The sequence below is a fragment of the Cervus elaphus genome, chromosome 29 (assembly GCF_910594005.1).
Source record: "Cervus elaphus chromosome 29, mCerEla1.1, whole genome shotgun sequence".
NCBI lineage: Eukaryota > Metazoa > Chordata > Mammalia > Artiodactyla > Cervidae > Cervus > Cervus elaphus.
This window is the reverse complement of record NC_057843.1, coordinates 48,942,315-48,965,540: the sequence shown is the minus strand read 5'-3', so window position 1 is coordinate 48,965,540 and position 23,226 is coordinate 48,942,315. Positions and strand designations below refer to the sequence as shown.

Here is a 23,226-nt window from a genome sequence, read left to right as displayed (position 1 = left end):
CCATTACCCTAATACCAAAACTAGACAAAAACACTACAGAAAAAGAAGTTTATGGTTTTGTTTTTTAGTCCAAGGTAGAGTGATGTTGTAATCATTATATTACTCCTGAATATTTTATTTGGGTATTTCTAAAGGCTTACTGAGCCTTTTGAACACCTGGACTTTTAAAAATAGTATTGTTTTTCATATAAATAGCTCAATATTTTTAATTAACTGTTTAAAATATATTGGCTTGACCTTAAGATGAAAGGTAGTAGTTATCAGTCTTACAAAGGGCATTCTTACATAATTCTGCAATGCTTATTAAAATTTGAAAGCAATATTTTTAAATATGATAGTTTTTCTAACTTGAGCTTGTAAAGTTGCAGGTGCAAAAGTATGGGTGTATTCAATAATGTCTAATAGAATTCTAGCTAAGCTTTACAGGCCTCATTTGATCACTGTGTTTCATTGTTAAACAAGCAGCTATGGTATATGTGCTGCCGAAGCGAGCACTAAACAAGCAGCTGTAAAGTCTTGCAGACAAAGATGCTAACCCAGCACACGGCTGTATCTGTTCATGGCTAAATCTGTCATCTATAAGTGATAAATCTGTATTTAAAAATGTGTGTTATTTTTCTGACCATATAAGCGACATATGCTCATTTTGAAAATTCATTAGAGCATGATGATATAGAAAAATTAAAATCATGTTTCCAGAGACAATCATGGTTTTAGCTTGATTTTTCTTATCTATAGTAATATATATGTATTTGAATTCAACATCATTGCTTTATTTAATCAAAGAAAGACAGGACATGGCTGAATATACATTTAATTTTTTTTTCAAATTCACATTGTTTTTAGAGTGCTCTTGAGTTGTTAACACAGTCTTCTATTTTTAAATTAATTTTTATTGAAGTGAATTTCCTTTACAATGTTGTATTAGTCTGCTGTACAGCAAAGCGAATCAGCAATGTGTATATCTATATGCCATCTTTTTTGGATTTCCTTCCCATTTAGGTTGCCACAGGCCACTGAGCAGAGTTCTGTGGGCCATACAGTAGGTTCTCATTGTACATAGTCATGTCCGACTCTCCTCAACCCCATGGACTATACAGTCCATGGAATTCTCCTGGTCAGAATACTGGAGTGGGTAACCTTTCCCTTCTCCAGGGGATCTTCCCAACCCAGGGATGAAACCCAAGTCTCCCACATTGCAGGCAGATTCTTTACTAGTTGAGCCACAAGGGAAGCACAAAAATTCTGGAGTGGTTAGCCTATCCCTTCTCCAGGGGATCTTCCCAACCTAGGAATCAAACCGGGATCTCCTGCATTGCAGGCGGATTCTTTACCAACTGAGCTATCAGGGAAGCCAAAGTTTTCATTAGTTATCTATTTTATACATTGCAACATATATATATATATATATATCTCAATCCCAATCTCCCTATTCCTCCCACCTCCTCTTCTCTCCTTGGTATCCATATGGTTGTTCTCTACATCTGTTAACACGCTCTTCTTTTGTGATCTTTCCGTGTGCTTGAAATTCTGAAGTATTTTAAAATTTAATTTTAATTTATTAAAATTGAATAACTTGATTTAATTTAATGTATTAATTAATTTATTAAAATGAAGTGTACTCTTAGGAATTTAAGCAATTCAGGTAAGTGTGAAGAAGAATGTAAAAATGCCACCACTATCACTTACAGGTAATATATTCTTTAGCATTTATTTATTTGGCTGCACCAGGTCTTAGTTGTGGCACACAGAATCATTGCAGCAAGCAGGATCTTTTGTTATGGCATGTGAACACTTGGTTGCAGCATGTGAGATCTAGTTCCCCGACTAGGGATCAAACCCAGGCCCTCTGCATTGGGAGCATGGAGTCTTGGCCACTGGACCACCAGGGAAGCCTCAGAAATAATGTTTGACAACACTAAATGAGCATCATGTCCAGTACCTCTTGGTGTATAGAGAAATTTATGGATGGAAATACACTGGTGGATAGAAGATAGACAGAAGTAGGTTCATATTTAATAAAATGGCACATGAATAGTACCACATGCAACTTGAATTTAATAGAAGAAATTGAAGTAAAAATGGAAGAAGTTGCTAAACATCAGATAAATGTTTCTTTGCCACTATATATTGTAGCAAATAAAGTATCAAAAGTTAAAAAAGAGAGATCATGAAGAAGTCCATATGACTTACATGCTTTAATTTTATTTATTTTTGGCCATGCTGTGCGACTTGCCAGATCTTGGTTCCCTGATTGGGGATTGAATCCAGGCCCATTGCAGTAGAAACTTGGAGCCCCAGCCTCTGGATTGCCAGGGAATTCCCCCAAGAGTTTTTTTTAATGAAGGGAAAAAAAAGCATAAAACTTAGACAATTATTAGATATACTAGTGAGTGAGAAGGGATCCTGAGGCAGAGAGAGTTAGATAAAACATGACACTGAATTTTCAGACCTTGGTAAAACAGACAATAGCAATGGACCATTGCTAGAAGTAGAGAAGTAAGAATGGGAATTGTCAGAATGAAGGCAAGGCTAGTTTAGAAGAGTTAAATTGAACTTGGTGGTGGCTGCAAATATTTAACAAGTAGTCAGGAATTTTAGGCTGAAAAAGTCTTGAGGCTGAAGCATTAGACTTTAGAGTCATTTTCCTGGAGGTGCCCACTGAAGCAGCAGGAGTAATCGAGATATTGAGGGAGAACAGAGAAAGAAGATGGTGGCCCCATACTTAGGACCACTGCCTCTTTCAAACTATAGAAGGAGGTAAAAAAAAAAAAAAAAAAACTATAGAAGGGTATGAGTCAGAGGAAAGGCAGTCAGAGAGTGGGAAAGAGGGTGTAGTATCTCTCAAACCAAGAATGGGGAGACGGTTTCTATTCAAAGAAGATGAATCTTAGCAAAAGTCAAATCAAACTATTGACATATTTCAAAGGATTATTTTTCAGGAATCAAAGCCAGAGGCTTATACAGAGTAAGTGGTCAGGAAACATGACCCTTAACTCTGAGAGATGTCCCAGCCACCAGAAATGTAGGCAAGATGACCCCATTAAGTAATATCTGAGAGCTCACACTTGTTGAAACTGTGTGGTTATATACATATGATTCCTATATGTTTTTTTTTTGGGGGGGGGGTAACCCATCAGCATATTATATAGATAATATTCATGGTTCTAGGATTTGCAAAGTTCTAGGTGAAAGTCAAATTTGAGACAATATATATATTCCTATTTGGTCTTTTTGCAAAGCCTTTTTAGAATTTTCTTTGTCACACTTCTGACCTGTACACAATTTTGCTATGGATCATATTAGTTTTAATTGTGGGTCACTTAGTATAGCACACTTTTTTCATCTTTACTGCTTATTAAGTGTTACTCCAACTATGATTCCATTCTTATAGGGTACTAATGGCTCCATGACAAAACCAGCCTTGGCAATGACCCATCATGTGGCCAAGAACTATGGCCTCCTTGGGCCAAATGTCATTCAGTGATGCCAAGTCAAAATAATACTTCAAGGTGTCTTAACAGTTGGAAATGTCACTCATGTGTTTCATTCTGTTAGAATCATAGACAGTAGATTTTATTTAATGTTTGGCAATGTTCTGGTCAATAGCTTCTAAAGATTAAATATACCGGAACACATCTTCCTTTAAGAAAAAAACCTGAAAATGTCACGGAAAATAGGAAAGAACCATGGATATTAAAGTGTTTAGAATTCTACTTTTCTCTGTGAAAAGCCAAAAAGCCAAAAAAGTTATTATTTTTGTCTACTCCATCCCCTTGCAGTAGTGAGGACTCTAGACTGGCTCAGTTATACTTGAGGGGCTGTGTGTGTTTGTATGTGTGTGCTAATATGACACTGTGCAAAATGAATTGGACATAGACTTTGGAGGATAACATACTAGGCAGGCAGCAAGTCTAATGGTTCAGAAATGAAGATGTAAAGGTTACTACCAAATGAGAATAACAGTGAGAAGATTATAGATTAAACATTGTAATGAAAACTAGACAGTTCTAGCATACTTCTTCCTAAGTTACACTTCTGTGAGCTTGAGAAGGATTGGTCTGTTAAATAGGAATACTTATTGTACCTGCCTTATAAAATTGTTATGCAGAATAAATGAGAAAATGAATGCAAAACCAGCACCCAGTTTTTGTTTATTTATTTATTTAGTTTGATTTCTTTTTTTTTTTTTTTCCATTTATTTTTATTAGTTGGAGGCTAACTACTTTACAATATTGTAGTGGTTTTTGTCATACATTGACATGAATCAGCCATGGAGTTACATGTATTCCCCATCCCGATCCCCCCTCCCACCTCCCTCTACACCCAATTCCTCCGGGTCTTCCCAGTGCACCAGGTCTGAGCACTTGTCTCATGCATCCAGCCTGGTCTGGTGATCTGTTTCACCCTAGATAATATACATGTTTCGATGCTGTTCTTTTGAAACATCCCACCCTCGCCTTCTCCCACAGAGTCCAAAAGTCTGTTCTGTACATCTGTGTCTCTTTTTCTGTTTTGCATATAGGGTTATCGTTACCATCTTTCTAAATTCCATATATATGTGTTAGTATACTGTATTGGTCTTTATCTTTCTGGCTTACTTCACTCTGTATAATGGGCTCCAGTTTCATCCATCTCATTAGAACTGATTCAAATGAATTCTTTTTAATGGCTGAGTAATATTCCGTGGTGTATATGTACCACAGCTTCCTTATCCATTCATCTGCTGATGGGCATCTAGATTGCTTCCATGTCCTGGCTATTATAAACAGTGCTGCGATGAACATTGGGGTGCACATGTCTCTTTCAGATCTGGTTTCCTCGGTGTGTATGCCCAGAAGTGGGATTGCTGGGTCATATGGCAGTTCTAATTCCAGTTTTTTAAGAAATCTCCACACTGTTCTCCATAGTGGCTGTACTAGTTTGCATTCCCACCAACAGTATAAGAGGGTTCCCTTTTCTCCACACCCTCTCCAGCATTTATTGCTTGTAGGCTTTTGGATAGCAGCTATCCTGACTGGCGTGTAATGGTACCTCATTGTGGTTTTGATTTGCATTTCTCTGATAATGAGTGATGTTGAGCATCTTTTCATGTGTTTGTTAGCCATCTGTATGTCTTCTTTGGAGAAATGTCTGTTTAGTTCTTTGGCCCATTTTTTGATTGGGTCATTTATTTTTCTGGAATTGAGCTGCAGGAGTTGCTTGTATATTTTTGAGATTAATCCTTTGTCTGTTGCTTCATTTGCTACTATTTTCTCCCAATCTGAGGGCTGTCTTTTCACCTTGCTTATAGTTTCCTTTGTTGTGCAAAAGCTTTTAAGTTTCATTAGGTCCCATTTGTTTATTTTTGCTTTTATTTCCAATATTCTGGGAGGTGGATCATAGAGGATCCTGCTGTGATTTATGTCGGAGAGTGTTTTGCCTATGTTCTCCTCTAGGAGTTTTATAGTTTCTGGTCTTACATTTAGATCTTTAATCCATTTTGAGTTTATTTTTGTGTACGGTGTTAGAAAGTGTTCTAGTTTCATTCTTTTACAAGTGGTTGACCAGTTTTCCCAGCACCACTTGTTAAAGAGGTTGTCTTTTTTCCATTGTATATCCTTGCCTCCTTTGTCAAAGATAAGGTGTCCATAGGTTCGTGGATTTATCTCTGGGCTTTCTATTCTGTTCCATTGATCTATATTTCTGTCTTTGTGCCAGTACCATATTGTCTTGATGACTGTGGCTTTGTAGTATAGTTTCCTCCAGTAACATTCTTCTTTCTCAAGATTACTTTGGCTATTCGAGGTTTTTTGTATTTCCATACAAATTGTGAAATTATTTGTTCTAGTTCTGTGAAGAATATCATTGGTAGCTTGATAAGGATTGCATTGAATCTATAGATTGCTTTGGGTAGTATAGCCATTTTGACAATATTGATTCTTCCAATCCATGAACATGGTATATTTCTCCATCTGTTTGTGTCCTCTTTGATTTTTTCATCAGTGTTTTATAGTTTTCTATGTATAGGTCTTTTGTTTCTTTAGGTAGATATACTCCTAAGTATTTTATTCTTTTTGTTGCAATGGTGAATGGAACTGTTTCCTTAATCTCTCTTTCTGTTTTCTCATTGTTAGTGTATAGGAATGCAAGGGATTTCTGTGTGTTAATTTTATATCCTGCAACTTTACTATATTCATTGATTAGCTCTAGTAATTTTCTGGTAGAGTCTTTAGGGTTTTCTGTGTAGAGGATCATGTCATCTGCAAACAGCGAGAGTTTCACTTCTTCTTTTCCTATCTGGATTCCTTTTACTTCTTTTTCTGCTCTGATTGTAGTGGCCAAAACTTCCAAAACTATGTTGAATAGTAGTGGTGAGAGTGGGCACCCTTGTCTCGTTCTTGATTTCAGGGGAAATACTTACAATTTTTCACCATTGAGGGTAATGCTTGCTGTGGGTTTGTCATATATAGCTTTTATTATGTTGAGGTATGTTCCTTCTATTCCTGCTTTCTGGAGAGTTTTAATCATAAATGAGTGTTGAATTTTGTCAAAGGCTTTTTCTGCATCTATTGAGATAATCATATCATTTTTATCTTTCAATTTTTTAATGTGGTGTATTACATTGATTGATTTGCAGATATTAAAGAATCCTTGCATTCCTGGGATAAAGCCCACTTGACCATGATGTATGATTTGTTTAATATGTTGTTGGATTCTGTTTGCTAGACTTTTGTTAAGGATTTTTGCATTTATGTTCATCAGTGATATTGGCCTGTAGTTTTCTTTTTTTGTGGCATCTTTGTCTGGTTTTGGAATTAGGGTGATGGTGGCCTCATAGAATGAGTTTGGAAGTTTACCTTCTTCTGCAATTTTCTGGAAGAGTTTGAGTAAGATAGGTGTTGGCTCTTCTCTAAATTTTTGGTAGAATTCAGCTGTGAAGCCATCTGGTCCTGGGCTTTTGTTTGCTGGAAGATTTCCTTGCTTGTGATGGGTCTGTTAAGATCTTCTATTTCTTCCTGGTTCAGTTTTGGAAAGTTATACTTTTCTAAGAATTTGTCCATTTCTTCCAAGTTGTCCATTTTATTGGCATAGAGCTGCTGGTAGTAGTCTCTTATGATCCTTTGTATTTCAGTGTTGTCTGTTGTGATCTCTCCATTTTCATTTCTAATTTTGTTAATTTGGTTCTTCTCCCTTTGTTTCTTAATGAGTCTTGCTAACGGTTTGTCAATTTTGTTTATTTTTTCAAAAAACCAGCTTTTAGCTTTGTTGATTTTGCTATGGCCTCTTTAGTTTCTTTTGCATTTATTTCTGCCCTAATTTTTAAGATTTCTTTCCTTCTACTAATCCTGGGGTTCTTCATTTCTTCCTTCTCTGGTTGCTTTAGGTGTAGAGTTAGGTTATTTACTTGACTTTTTTCTTGTTTCTTGATGTAAGCCTGTAATGCTATGAACCTTCCTCTTAGCACTGCTTTTACAGTGTCCCATAGGTTTTGGGTTGTTGTGTTTTCATTTTTATTCGTTTCTATGCATATTTTGATTTCTTTTTTGATTTCTTCTATGATTTGTTGGTTATTCAGAAGCATGTTATTTAGCCTCCATATGTTTGAATTTTTAATAATTTTTTTCCTGTAATTGAGATCTAATCTTACTGCACTGTGGTCAGAAAAGATGACTGGAATGATTTCAATTTTTTTGAATTTCCCAAGGCTAGATTTATGGCCCAGGATGTGATCTATTCTGGAGAAGGTTCCGTGTGCACTTGAGAAAAAGGTGACGTTGATTGTTTTGGGGTGAAATGTCCTATAGATATCAATTAGGTCTAGCTGGTCCATTGTGTCATTTAAAGTTTGTGTTTCCTTGTTAATTTTCTGTTTAGTTGATCTATCCATAGTTGTGAGTGGGGTATTAAATTCTCCCACTATTATTGTGTTACTATTAATTTCCTCTTTCATACTCGTTAGCGTTTGCCTTACATATTGTGTTGCTCCTATGTTGGGTGCATATATATTTATAATTGTTATATCTTCTTCTTGAATTGATCCTTTGATCATTATGTAGTGTCCTTCTTTGTCTCTTTTCACAGCCTTTATTTGAAAGTCTATTTTATCTGATATGAGTATTGCGACTCCTGCTTTCTTTTGGTCTCCGTTTGCGTGAAATATTTTTTTCCAGCCCTTCACTTTTAGTCTGTATGTGTCCCTTGTTTTGAGGTGGGTCTCTTGTAGACAGCATATATAGGGGTCTTGTTTTTGTATCCATTCAGCCAGTCTTTGTCTTTTGGTTGGGGCATTCAACCCATTTACATTTAAGGTTATTATTGATAGGTATGGTCCCGTTGCCATTTACTTTGTTGTTTTGGATTCATGTTTATACAACCTTTCTGTGTTTCCTGTCTAGAGAAGATCCTTTAGCATTTGTCGAAGAGCTGGTTTGGTGGCAGCACCCAGTTTGTAATAGGTACTTAATAAATGATGGCATTTGGCTTCCTCACACACGCTGTCTCCTTGAAGGCATTTGCTGGTGAGGAATGTTTTTCTCTCCTCCGAAGGCATTGTAAGTGGAGTAGAAGTTGATAAACCAGATGGCATCTTAGTAGAAAGGGTGGGAAAATATAAGACATGTAATGGTCTCCACTTTCCTTTAGATAGCCTGTTACCATAGTGACCTGTGAATTGTCTGTAGCTATGAGGGTAGATGGAGCAATGTATGTTCTTCCAATCTGAGACATATCCTGCTTGAGTTCAGTTTCCAGCTCTAGGCCTCATTCCCTTTCCCAGTGTCCTGCCTTCCCTGTTTCTTTTGAACTCAGATGTAATTCCTTATCTTTGCTCAAAATGTCAAATATGAAGAGTTCATTACTGAGGGACTTCTCTGCACCCGAGCACCAAGTCACCATTCTGGGTGAGGATGAAATCATTTCAGGTAGGACTCAATTAGCATCTTAGGTTGGTGCCTAATGCTGGCACTAGGGTTACTGCAGCTGTATCGAAGCATGAAGAGAGATACTTGATTTGATCATATAAAAATAATGCTGATTTCAGGCACTTGCATTTTATCATTTAGGTCTAATTACTTTGTAACATCATGAGTATGGCTATCATTAACTGACTCTGAGTCAACTGAACATAAGCTATGATTGTCTGTACATGTGTTTTTATTATGCTTTAATTATAGTAACCTAGAAGGAAGTGGTAGCCCACTCCAGTGTTCTTGCATGGAGAATCCTAGGGACGGCGGAGCCTGGTGGGCTGCCGTCTATGGGGTCACACAGAGTCGGACACGACTGAAGCGACTTAGCAGCAGCAGCAGCATAATATTCATAATAAAAATAGGTAGTGATACTGTATGTCACTCAAAATAGTTAATATTGGGCTTTGCTGTATTATGGAGATTATACAATCCTTTCTTGAAAGTTTCAATACATATTTGAATAGTTAATGTTATAAAATATTGACTACAGTCTCTGTGCTGTACAGTATATCCTGGTAGCTTGTTTATTTTGTACATAGTAGTTTGTACCTGTTAGTCCTCTGCCCTTATCTTGCCCCTCCGTGTCTCCCTCTCCCCACTGGTAACTAGTTTGTTCTCTGTGTCTGTGAGTCAGTCTCTGTTTTGGTGTATTCATTTGTTTATTTTTTTTTCCACATGTAAGTGATAGCACACAATATTTATCTTTCTTTGACTTATTTCACTAAGCATAATAGCCTACGGGTCTTCCATTTTGTTACAAATGGCAAAATTTCATTATTTTTTATGGCTAAGTAATATTCCTTTGTGTGCATGTGTAATATATATCTTCTTTATCTACTCATATGTTAATGGACACTTATGTTGCTTCCATATCTTGGCAATTGTAAAAATGTTGCTGTGAACATTGGGGTGCACACATCTTTTCAAATTAGTGTTTTTACTTTCTTCAGATGAATAACCAGGAGTGGAATTATTGGATCCTGTGGTGGCTCTATTTTTAGTTTTTAAACAGTTTTTACTGGAATATAGTTGATTTACTTACAATGTTGTATTTGTTTCCGGTGTACGGCAAAGTAAATCAGTTACACATATACAGGATCCATTTTTTCTGTTTAGATTCTTTTCCCATGTAGGCTTTTACAGAATATTGCGTAGAGTTAACTGTACTATCGCGTAGGTTCTGATGAGTTATCTGTTTTACATACAGCAGTGTGTATATGTCAATCCCAATCTTCTGTTTGTCCTTTCCCACCTTATCTTCTGGTAACCATAAGTTTGTCTTCTACATCTGTGACTCTACTTCTGTTTTGTAATTAAGTTCATTTGTGCCCCTTTCTTAGATTACACATGTAAGCAATGTTGTTTAATATTTGTCTTTCTGAATCTGACGTAATTCACTCAGTATAACAATCTCTAGGTCCATTCATGTTGCCGCAAATGGCATTATTTTGTTCTTTTTATGGCATATAATATTTCACTGTATATATGTACCACATCTTCTTTATCTATTCCTCTGTTGACGGACATTTAGGTTTCTTCCATGTCCTGGCTATTGCAGATAGCACTGCACTGAATATTGGGGTGCAAGTATCTTTTCAAATTATTGTTTTATCCAGGTATATACCTACGAGTGGAATTGCTGGATCATGTGATAGTTCTGTTTTTACTTTGTTGAGGAACCTCCATGCTGTTTTCCATGGTGGCTGCACCAATTTACATTCCCACCAAGTGTGGATAAGGATTTCCTTTTCTACATATTTTTTCTAACATTTATTATCTGGGATCTTTTTCATAATAGCCATTCTGACAGGCATGAGGTGATCGTTCACTGTGGTTTTGATTTGCATTACCCAGATGGTTAGGATGTTGAGCATCTGTTCATGTGCTTGTTGGCCATCTGTATGTCTTCTTTGGGAAAATGACTGTTCAGCTTTTTTGCCAATTTTTTAATCAAATTATTTATTTATTTTTTCGTATTGAATTGTATTTACTCAGTTGTGTCTGACTCTTTGCGACCCCAAGGACTATAGCACACCAGGTTTCCCTGTCCTTCACCATCTCCTGGAGAATCCTCAAACTCAGGTCCGTTGAGTCGGTGATACTATCCAGTCTTCTAATCCTCTGTCATCCCCTTCTCCTGCCTTCAGTCTTTCCCAGCATCAGGATCTTTTCTAATTAGTTGGCTCTTCACTTCAGGTGGTCAAAGTACTGAAGCTTCAGCTTCGGCATCTGTCCTTCTGATGACTGTTTAGGATTGATTTCCTTTAGGATTGACTGGTTTGATCTTGCAGTCCAAGGGACTCTCAAGAATCTTCTCCAACACCACAGTTTGAAAACATCAGTTCTTTAGAACTCAGCCTTCTTTATGGTCCAACTCTCACATCCATACATGACTACTCGAAAAACCATAGCTTTGCAGACCTTTGTGTGCAAAGTAATGTCTCTGCTTTTTGTACACTATCTAGGTTTGTCATAGCTTTTCTTCCAAGGAGCAAGTGTATTTTAATTTCATGGCTGCAGTCACTATCTACAGTGATTTTGGAACCCAAGAAAATAAAGTCTGTCACTGTTTCCATTGTTTCCCCATCTATTTGCCATGAAGTGATTGGACTCGATGCCATGATGTTAGTTTTCTGAATGTCGAGTTTTAAGCCAGGTTTTTCACTCTCCTCTTTCACCTTCATCAAGAGACTCTTTAGTTCCTCTTTGCTTTCTGCCATAAGGGTAGTGTCATCTGCATATCTGAGGTTATTGATATTTCTTCCAGCAATCTTGATTTCAGCTTGTGCTTCATCCAGCCCTCCATTTCACATGATGTACTCTGCATGTAAGTTAAATAGGCAGGGTGACAATATACAGACTTGATGCACTCCTTTTCCAGTTTGGAACCTGTCCATTGTTTCATGTCCAGTTCTAACTGTTGCTTTTTGACCTGCATACAGGTTTCTCAGGAGGCAGGTAAGGTGGTCTGGTATTCCCATCTCTTGGAGAATTTTCCACAGTTGTGATCCATACAGTCAAAGGCTTTAGCATAGTCAATGAAACAGAAGTAGATGTTTTTTTTGAATTCTCTTGCTTTTTCCATGGTCCAATGGATGTTGGCAGTTTGATCTGCGGTTCCTCTGTCTTCTCTAAAACCAGCTATACATCTGAAAGTTCTTGGTTCATGTACTGTTAAAGCCTAGCTTAAAGGATTTTGAGCATTACCGTGCTAGCATGTGAAATGAGTGCAATTTTGTGATAGTTTGAACATTCTTTGGCATTGCCTTTCTTTGGGATTGGAATGAAAACTGACCTTTTCTAGTTCTGTGGCCACTGCTGAGTTTTCCAAATTTGCTAGCATATTGAGTGTAACATTTTAACAGCGTCATCTTTGAGGATTTGAAATAGCTTAGCTGGAATTCCGTCACCTCCACTAGCTTTTTTTGCTGTGATCTTTCCTAAGGCCCACTTGACTTTACACTCCAGGTTGTCTGACCCTAAGTGAGTGATCACACAATCATGGTTATCTGGGCCATGAAGATCTTTTTTGTATAGTTCTTCTGTATATTCTTGCCATCTCTTCTTAATACCTTTTGCTTCTGTTACATACTGCTTCTGTCCTTTATTGTGCCCATCTTTGCATGAAATGTTCCCTTGGTATCTCTAATTTTCTTGAAGAGATTTCTAGTCTCTCCCGTTCTATTGTTTTCCTCTATTTCTTTGCATTGTTCACTTAGGAAGGCTTTCTTAACTCTGCTTGTTGTTCTCTGGAATTCTGCATTCAGATGGATCCCTTTCCTTTTCTCCTTTGCCTTTTGCTTCACTTCTTTTCTCAACTATTTGTAAGGCCTTCTCAGACAACCGTTTTGCCTTTTTGCATTTCTTTTTCTTGGGGATAGTTTGATCACTGCCTCCTATACAATGTTACAAATTTCCATCCATAGTTCTTTAGGCACTCTGTATATCAGATTTAATCCCTTGAATCTATTTGTCACTTTTACTATATAATCATAAGGTATTTGATTTAGATCATACCTGAATGGTCTAGTGGTTTTCCCTACTTTCTTCAGTTTAAGTCTGAATTTTGCAATAAGGAGTTCATGATCTGAGCCACAGTCAGCTCCCAGCCTTGTTTTTGCAGATTCTACAGAGCTTCTTCATCTTCAGCTGCAAAGAATATAATCAATGTGATTTTGATATTGACCATCTGGTGATGTCCATGTGTAGAGTCATCTCTTATGTTGTTGGAAGAGGGTGTTTCCTGTGACCAGTGTGTTCTCTTGGCAAAACTTTGTTAGACTTTGCCCTGCTTCATTTTGTACTCCAAGGCCAAACTTGCCTATTATTCCAGGTATCTCTTGACTTCCTACTTTGCCTTTCAGTCCCTTTTGATAAAAAGGACATCTTTTTTTGGTGTTAGTTCTAGAAGGTCTTGTAGGTCTTAATAGATCCGTTCAACTTCAGCTTCTTCGACATCAGTGATTTTGGCATAGACTTCAATTATTGTGATACTGAATTGTTTGGCTTGGAAATGAACAGAGATCATTCTGTTGTTTTTGAGATTGCACCCAGGTACTGCATTTTGGACTCTTTTGTTGACTATGATGGCTACTCCATTTCCCCTGTGGGATTCTTGCCCACAGTAGTAGATATAATGGTCATCTGAATTAAATTCACCCATTCCCATCCATTTTAGTTCACTGATTCCTAAAATGTTGATGTTTACTCTTGCCATCTCCTGTTTGACCAGTTCCAATGTATCTTGATTCATGGACCTAACATTCCAGGTTCCTATGCAGTATCGCTCTTTACAGCATCGGCCCTCACGTTCACCGCAGACCCATCCACAGCTGCGCTGTTTCCTCTTTGGCTCAGCCTCCTCATTCCTTCTGGAGCTATTTCGCCACTCCTCTCCATGTCATACTGGGCACCTACTGACCTGTGAGTTCATCTTTCAGTGTCATATCTTTTTGCCTTTTCATACTGTTCATGGGGTTCTCAAGGCAAGAATGCTGAAGAGGTTTGATGTTCCCTTCTCTAGTGGACTACGTTTTGTCAGAACTCTCCACCATGATCCGTCCATCTTGGGTGGCCCTACACGGCATGGCTTATAGTTTCATTGAGTCAGACAAGGCTGTGAGCCAAGTGATCAGTTTGGTTATCTTTCTGTGACCGTGGTTTTCTTTCTGTCTGCCCTCTGATGGATGAGGATAAGAGGCTTGTGGAAGCTTCCTGATGGGAGGGACTGGCTGTGTGAATTGTAGGAGCTGTTTATATATTTTGGATGTTAACCCCTTATCAGTGGTATCATATGCAAATATTTTCTCTCATTCAGTAGTCTTTTCATTTTGTTGATGGTTTCCTTTGCTGTACAAAAGCTAAGTTTTTAAGTATCATTTGTTCATATTTGTTTTTGTTTCTGTTGCCTTTAGGAGACAGATCTAAAAAATATTCCTACAGTTTATGTCAAAGAGTGTTCTGCCTATATTTTTTTTCTTGGAGTTTTATGGTTTCTGGTCTTACATTTTTGCGTTTAGTGCATTTTGAGTTTATTTTTGTATATGTTGTAAGAAGTGCTGTAATCTCAGTCTCTTGCAGCTCCTCAGTTTTCCCAGAACCACTTATTAAAGAGACTTTCTTTGCCATTGTATATTCCTGCCCCTCTTCTGGTAGATTAATTGACCATAAGTGTGTGGGTTTATTTCTGGGATCTCTGTTCTGTTCCATTGGTCTTGTGGCTGTTTTTCTGCCAGTAACATACTACTTTGTTTACTATAGCTTGCACTATAGTTTGAAGTCTGAGAGCATGATAACCTCTAGCTTTGTTCTTTCCTCAAGATTGCTTTGGCTTTTTGGAGTCTCTTGTGGTTCCATATAAATTTTAGGATTATTTTTTCTAGTTATGTTAAAAAATGTCATGAGTATTTTGATAGGAATTGCATTAAATCTGTAGCTAGCTTTGGTCTGTATGAATATTTTAACAATATTAAATCATTAACTCATGAACACAGCATATCTTTCCATTTCCTTGTATCATTTTTCAATTTCCTTCATCAATATCTTATAATTTTTAGAGTATAGGTCTTTCGCTTCCTTGGTTAAGTTTATTCCTAGTGATTTTATTCTGTTTGATGTGATTTTAAACAGGATTGTTTCTTTGATTTCTCTTTCTAATAGTTCATTTTCAGTGTATAGAAAAGGAACATATTTCTGTATATTAATCTTATATCCTGCAGTGTTGCTGAATTCATTTATTAGATCTAATAGCTTTTTGACATAGACTTTAAGGTTTTCAATGTAAAGTATATGTCATCTGCAAATAGTGACAGTTTTACTTCTTCCTTTCCAGTTTGGGTTCTTTTTATTTATTTTTCTTGTATGACTGCTGTGATTAGAACTTCCAATACTATGTTAAATAGAAGTGGCAAGAATGGGTGTCATCTTTTTCCTGATTTTATAGGAAATGCTTTCAACTGTTCACCATTGACTATGATGCTGCTGCTGCTGCTGCTAAGTTGCTTCAGTCGTGTCTGACTCTATGTGACCCCATAGACGGCAGCCCACCAGGCTTCTCCGTCCATGGGATTTTCCAGGCAAGAGTACTGGAGTGGGGAGCCATTACCTTCTCTGGACTATGATGTTAGGTAATGGGTTTGTCATAAATGGTCTTTACTATGTTGAGATCAAATTGCCAACATCCGCTGGATCATCAAAAAAGCAAGAGAGTTCCAGAAAAACATCTATTTCTGCTTTATTGACTATGCCAAAGCCTTTGACTGTGTGGATCACAATAAATTGTGGAAAATTCTGAAAGAGATGGGAATACCAGACCACCTGACCTGCTTCTTGAGAAACCTGTATGCAGGTCAGGAAGCAACAGTTAGAACTGGACATGGAACAACAGACTGGTTCCAAATAGGAAAAGGAGTACGTCAAGGCTGTATACTGTCACCCTGCTTATTTAACTTATATGCAGAGTACATCATGAGAAACACTGGGCTGGATGAAGCACAAGCTGGAATCAAGATTGCCGGGAGAAACATCAATAACCTCAGATATGCAGATGACACCACCCTTATGACAGAAAGTGAAGAACTAAAGAGCCTCTTGATGAAAGTGAAAGAGGAGAGTGAAAAAGTTGGCTTAAAGCTCAACATTCAGAAAACTAAGATCATGGCATCTGGTCCCATCACTTCATGGCAAATAGATGGAGAAACACTGGAAACAGTGGCTGACTTTATTTTGTGGGGCTCCAAAATCACTGCAAATGGTGATTGCAGCCATGGAATTAAAAGACGCTTACTCCTTGGAAGGAAAGTTATGACCAACCTACACAGCATATTAAAAAGCAGAGACATTGCTTTGTCAACAAGAGTCCATCTAGTCAAGGCTATAGTTTTTCCAGTAGCCATGTATGGATGTGAGAGTTGGACTATAAAGAAAGCTGAGCACCAAAGAATTGATATATTTGAACTGTGTTGTTGGAGAAGACTCTTGAGAGTCCCTTGGACTGCAAGGAGATCCAACCAGTCCAGCCTGAAGGAGATCAGTCCTGTGTGTTTTGAAAGACTGATGTTGAAGCTGAAACTCCAATACTTTGGCCACCTGATGTGAAGAGCTGACTCATTTGAAAAGACTGATGCTGGGAAAGATTGAGGGCAGAAGGAGAAGGGGACGACAGAGGATGAGATGGTTGGATGGCATCACCGACTCGATGGACACGGGTTTGGGTGAACTCCGGGAGTTGGTGATGGACAGGGAGGCCTGGCCTGCTGTGGTTCATGGGGTCGCAAAGAGTCAGACACGACTGAGTGACTGAACTGAACTCAACTGATGTTGAAATATGTTCCCTTTATATCCACTTTGATGAGAATTTTTTATTGTTAACAGATGTTGAATTTTGTTAAATGCTTTATGTTTCTCGAGATGATCATGTGATTTTTATTCTTCCTTTTGTTAATGTGGTGTATCATACTGATTGACTTGTGGATATTAAACCCTCCTTGTATCCCTGGAATAAGTCCCATTTGATCATGCTGTATGATCTTTTTAATATATTGTTGGATTTGGTTTTCTAATATTTAGCTGAGTACTTTTGCATCTATGTTTACCAGAGATATTGGCCTGTAATTTTCTTTTTTTATAGTCTCTTTGGTTTTGATATCAGGGTAATGGTAACATCATAGAATGAATCTGAGCATGTTGTGTCCTCTTTAATTTTTTTGTGTAGTTTGAGAAAGATAGATATTAGCTTGTATTTATGTGTTTGGTAGCACTTCTCTGTGAAACTGTCTGGTCCTAGACTTTTTGTTTTCTGAGTTTTTTGATTACCAGTTCAATTTCACTGTTAGTGATTGTCTATTTCTTCCTGATTCAATCTTGGCAGATTTTATGTTTCTAAAAATTTATCCATTTCTTCTAGGTTGTCTAGTTTGTTAGCATATAGCTGATGGTAGTATTCTCTTATGATTTTTTAATCTCTGTGGTGTTAATTATAATTTCTCTTCTTTCTTATTTTGTTTATTTTGGTCCTCTTTTGAGACTACATATTTTTAATACTTCCCTGAGGTAGTGTTTCTTGCCCTTTCCTTTGTGTGTTATTGTCCAATTCAATTAAGGATCTGATGAACCCTAAGCATGTTTTCCCCAGAAAAATACACACAATTCTAAAATTTACATATAATTCAGTGTGTTCCCAGAATCCCTTAAATTGTAGGCTAAGAACTTCAGTTTTGGAAGATTTGTTTGTTTTGCTTTTGCTTTTTTCATGTGCTTGTTGTCACTGTTCTTTTGTAAAACTGAATAATGATGAATTTCAGTGCTTATGATCCAGGCACTATCATAAAGATAAGCAATGAAGATGACTTAGAGCTTGTGTTTTGGGAGTGGGGGGAGAGGGAATTTTCCTTCAACTTTCTAGCTGTTTGTTACAGCCCAACAAAATGAAGTGAAGGTGTGGTAGTTAGAACTGTAAAGTGCTCAGCGTTTAGGCATGCAGTGAATATTGAAAACTAACTCAGAGTGCCTGTTAAATTTCAGACAAAAGCAATAGAAAGTTGCAGACATAAAAACTAGTTGAGTTTATTTGGAATTGTTTTACAGCATTGTAACTGTTCAAACTTGGTTTCTTTGGTGGTGATGCAATTGAATTCCTAGAAGAAACTTAACAATTCGTGGAAAATACCTCAGGAAGGGTGATATGAACTCTGAGTCATCAATCTACTTCTAGTTCAGCAATCTAAGGCTATGAGGAAAATGAGGTTTCTAGTGTAATAAACACAACTGACAATGAGCTCTTACACTCTTTACTCAGCACTGTATTTGAGACCCAGTTTCAACTTTCCTAGGCCAGTTGACAGGAAATGCAATGCACCATCTACTTCACCCTGTTGGTGGAGTGAAAGCCCTCCTAAGGGAAACCGTGCATCTGTGTTATCACCTTAGGCTCCTACTCACAAATACTGCACCGAAGTTTGTCTAAATAAATCTCTGCCATTTCTTCCTCATATGTGGGTGAGTTTTCTTTTTTCTTTTACAAGTATTTATGAAGGACAGATTAGGCAGTAATGCTATTCATGACAATCATTTTAAAGAAAAAAAATCTTTTGGTGACTATCTAATGCTTCCAAATTATGTACACCTACCTATTAATTAGTTCTTCCTCATTTTTCCATGTCCCTGGTTTCCAGAAGAGTTGAGAACTGTCAGTTCAAAAGGACACTGAAGCTTTAGACACAAGAATGGCTTGGAAGAGAAACAAGGCTGAGAGAACACGAAGGTATTGCTATGCTAAGCTAAGCTAAGCTAAGCTAAGTCACTTCAGTCGTGTCCGGCTCTGCGCGACCCCATAGACAGCAGCCCACCAGGCTACCCCGTCCCTGGGATTCTCCAGGCAAAAACACTGGAGTGGGTTGCCATTTCCTTCTCCAATGCATGAAAGAGAAAAGTGAAAGTGAAGTCGCTCAGTCGTGTCTGACTCAGCGACCCCATGGACTGCAGCCTACCAGGCTCCTCCATCCACGGGATTTTCCAGGCAAGAGTACTGGAGTGGGGTGCCATTGCCTTCTCTGAAAGGTACTGCTAATATTACTTATAAAACTTTGGATTTTTTTTCTATTTTTTTTTTTTTCCACATCACGTGCCATATGGGATATTAGTTACCTGACCAGGGCTCAAACCTGTGGCCTCTGCAGTGGAAGTGCAATGTCTTAACCACTGGATCATTAGGGAAGTCCCCAAACCTTGGAATTTGAAGAAAATGGATCTTTCTTTTAAGGGGGTGATAAAGAAATTAAAAGTAAGAAAAAGCCTTTTATAATCATAGTTTTAATAAAATAACCACTAACAAAGTTGGTAGAGGTTCTAAATACACTTTTATTTAACTAAGGAACTAAATGCTGGCTCAGAAGGACAGTGTATTCACTGCGCACATGTCCAGGGTTGATAAGGTTCCCTTAGCCAGTTTCCTACAGCTGGAGAGCTCAAGCAGATGACGACAACAAGAGTGTTAATCATTTTCCCGATTCCCAGGCAATCTTAGTCACAAGTTCCTGCTAAAAGTGAAATCAGCCCCTTGGGTTTAAAAGCAGCTGAAAACTTTTTCCTCAGTTCACGTTGGAATTTCTCCCTTTCAGGTTAAGCACATGGAAATTTGTTTGGCAACTCTTTTTACATCACAGTTTCCATTACTTGCTCCCACAAACTGGGGTTTATCTGATTGTGTGGTAGATGGAAACCTCAGGATAAAATTCAATGGCTGAAGGTTGAGTGAAATTTATCCTGGCCGTGGTTATGAAGAGGGTAAGTGACTGGACCTCTTTGTTGCTCTTGAGTTTATTTTCTCATATGCTAGATTTTATATACTATAAAATGCAAAAGGCATAATCTTGCATTTATAGTCAACCATTTAAATGTGTTTGGTCATTGTTTTTAAGTGATCACAGGCCAAAACAAAGAATTTAAAACACACAATTAGGCATTCATGCCAAACAAAATTGTTTCATTTTCCTCCTAAAAATAATTGTCTATTAACTATGCAGTTTATTTGGTTAATTGAACTGTAATTAAAATGTCTTTCTACATTGATGGAATGTTGAACTGTTTAGTAAGTAGACTGGAGACAGTTTTAAGTGATCAAAAAGATAAATAATTTTTTTTATTGGAACTAGTCAAAGCAGGAACTGAATGGAACATCTGGGGGGATACTTCAAATGTCAGATACTCTAGCAGAAACTTATTTTATGGCTGTGTGTTTTTATTTAGCAAGATGATTTTATTTTCTTGTTTCTTGAAATCAATTTGAAGTTAGTCATAACAGTTTTATAAATGAAACCTAAACAGATATTTCAATTATTGTTTTTCTGGAAAAATAAAGAATGATATTTGGGTATAACAGATACTTTCATTAGAAGAATACTGACTTTTCTTTCACATTTCAATTGTGGTGACCTTTTATTTAAAAAAAAAAATCCAGAATTTCTCTTTTGAGGCCCAGAACAGTCCTGGGCACATAGAAGACTTTGTGGGATTAGCTATTGATTATTTGTCTAGTTTTAAGTCTGCACGTACATTAATGGATACCAGAATATATCTTCTAGTCACTTGTATAAAACTTTATTCAGTACTCAATAAGTCAGTGATGAATTTAAAAGGAAGTAGAAAAGGGTCTTTATCTGAAAGGAATTTAATTTGCCTCTTTCCCACTATAAACCAAATCTTTCCATTTTGGAGAACTTTAATACTTTTCTTTTGAGTGTTGGAAAAATTATGGAAAATGCCGCCTATTTTTTACAGCAACAGCGCATCATTCCTGTCCTATGATCCTTTCTGTCCTCAATATCCAACACAGGGCTTCACACACAGTAGGATGGCATTGTTGCTGAGTATTCTTTCCACAAATTTTATGCAGTTCTTAACTGTTTGGGGTTGATTTTGTAGATCTTTTTTCTTCTCTTGTATTTCTTGACTATATAAGGTTTAAAAAATTAAAAATTAAAATTAGAAAAAAAAAAAAAGGAAAAATCCACAGAACTGCATAAGCCCAATGTAGAAGCAGAGGTTTATAACAACAATAAAAAGTGTGACTGAGGAAAAAAAAGCTCAAAAGCTTAATTGGGTTTCTTAGTGCCAATAAAATAGACAACTACAATGGCAGGGAGTCGGGGAAGAAAGGAAAAGAAAAAAAAATCCAAAAGAATCTACAGAACAAGTAAAAAAATAAGAATAATAAATGTTTTTCTTGAGTCAGTGCTGTCAGAGTCTTTCCGTCGCTGGGAATCACAGTCCACCTCGCCTCCCTAGGAAGCCCTCCACCACTGTGCTGATCTCTGGCCCTGCTGTGGGGGCAGCTCGGATTCTAACCTGGTCCTACTCCTGCGTGTTCTTCCCTCCAGTGTCCACAGCTATCAGAGCTAGTGCGTTTTCTTTTGTGGGAGCTCTCAGTGACCTTTTATATATTCCATAGACACAGAGTCTGCCTAGTGGATTAATCATGTGGATTTAATCTGCAGCTTGTATGGCTGGTGGGAAGGTTCTGGGTCTTCTTCCTTAGTCAGTCTGCCCCTGGGTTTCCATTGTGGTTTTATTCCCACCTCTGCATGTGGGTCGTCCATTGCGGTTTACTCCTGAGGCTGCCCTGGAGGGCTTGGGTTTGCCCCTGTGAGGGTCATGTTGGAGGTGGTGCAACTGCTTGGGTCACAGGGGTTCTGGCAGCACCAGGTACTCAGAGGAGTTGGCGGTTAGGGCAGCAGGAAATACAGTGCTTGAGAAGGGTATGGCAACTAGTATTGGCCAATACGCTCCAGTGTTCTTGCCTGGAGAACCCCACTTCCTGACAGAAGCCTGGCAAGCCACTGTCTACAGGGTTGCAAAGAGTCCGACGCAATGGGAAGCAACCCTGGGTGCACAGACGCAAGACTTTTTTTGCCTGTGGCAGCTCTGCCCCAGTGAGAGTTGAGTATGAAGGTGGCATAGCTGCTTGGCTTGTGGGGACCCTGGCGGCGCCAAGTGTGCAGGGACACGGACTGCCTCCGCTGCAGGAGTTATGGCCCTCGCAGAGTCTTTTTTTGAGCCTCTTGTAGCTGGTGATCAGAAGGTCTCTCTGGCCTTTCTCCGTAGCTCCGCCCATTCAGGCACTTAGAGGGTTTCCTTGCCTGGGGTCCTTTGCTGTTGTTTGGCGCTTCAGGCACATAGAGGGGGCCCCCCTGGCTGGCGTCCTACCTAAAAGGGCACCCTGGGTGGGGTCCTACTCTGTAGTTCAGTGCGTCAGGCATTTGATGGGTCAGCCTCTCTATTGTTCAGCTAACTGATGCTGGCATGTGGGAAGAGAGAGACTATGGTGATGGCTCCACCCCCTAAGTGTGACTCAGCAGTATCACCCTGCTTCCATGGCTGCCTGGCTTTCCTTCACTTGCGTTTCCCACCACAATCTCCTCCCTCAAATCCCCTCAATCTGTCTCTCTGCAGTCAACAACAGCTCTTGCCTTGGGATTTCTCCACAATCCCTAAACTCCAGCTCCCAGCCACTGTGCCCTCCAGGGGACCAGCTTTCATGTCCGGGGTATGTATGGATGTGGCAAGGACTGTCTGATTCTCATTCCATTTAGGCTGCCACGGATCACTTGTTTCACTCTCAGCCTTAAATGTTTCTCCTCTGACTCAGACAATTGCCCCGATGTGGGGATTGGATCCCTGCTTCAGTTCCCCCACTGGCCAAGGGCAGGTCCAGTCCTATGAACACTCCTGTTTTCCCCCCTAGGTCCTTCATCTTACCAAGTTTTGCGTGGTTCTATATATTCTTTTCTGCTGGTCAGGTCCTCCTGTCCACTCTCAGGTGGTGTTCTCATGTGCTTCGGTGGCTGAAGGTGTATTCCTGATGTATCCATGGATAGAGATGCACTCCACGTCCACCTGCTCCTCCACCATCTTGTTCTCCTGCAGTTCTTAATCATGGCATATTGCTGTCATCCCTCCTCCCTCCTCCTAGGCTGAACATTGTATTCCATAGACACTTAGTACATTTGTTGAATGAATGATTGGTAATTGACTCTGGCATGTAATTTCTGTGAATATGGGTGATAAATTGGGTTCTGAGGGAGATGAGTAAAGGCTGTATCAGTTTGGGATTCTTCTGGTTGTCAGTGACAGAATACCTGACTAAAATTGGCAGAAGCAGAAGCAAAAGGGAGTTTATTGGCTCATATAGCAGTTTACTGATGCACCTGATTTGAGAAACAGCTAGACACTATGGCAAAAAGCGATCTGTCTTGTCTCTCTTTCTCTTATTTTGTTCTTA

The 23,226-nt window shown here is 38.4% G+C and overlaps 1 protein-coding gene across 2 annotated transcripts in view; it reads left to right on the top strand.

The window, feature by feature from the left end:
• The window catches only part of TRPM6 (transient receptor potential cation channel subfamily M member 6), a 174,724-nt gene that overhangs the window by 5,188 nt on the left and 146,310 nt on the right, over positions 1–23,226 (top strand). The window contains exons 2-3 of one of the 2 annotated variants that reach the window (XM_043891277.1): positions 18,623–18,711; positions 19,568–19,733. In XM_043891277.1, coding sequence (XP_043747212.1) covers positions 19,725–19,733 — 9 coding nt within the window. In that variant the 5' untranslated portion in view covers positions 18,623–18,711; positions 19,568–19,724. Of the gene's footprint in view, positions 1–18,622; positions 18,712–19,543; positions 19,734–23,226 lie in introns of those variants that run through there. The other variant, XM_043891278.1, reaches the window with a different exon arrangement.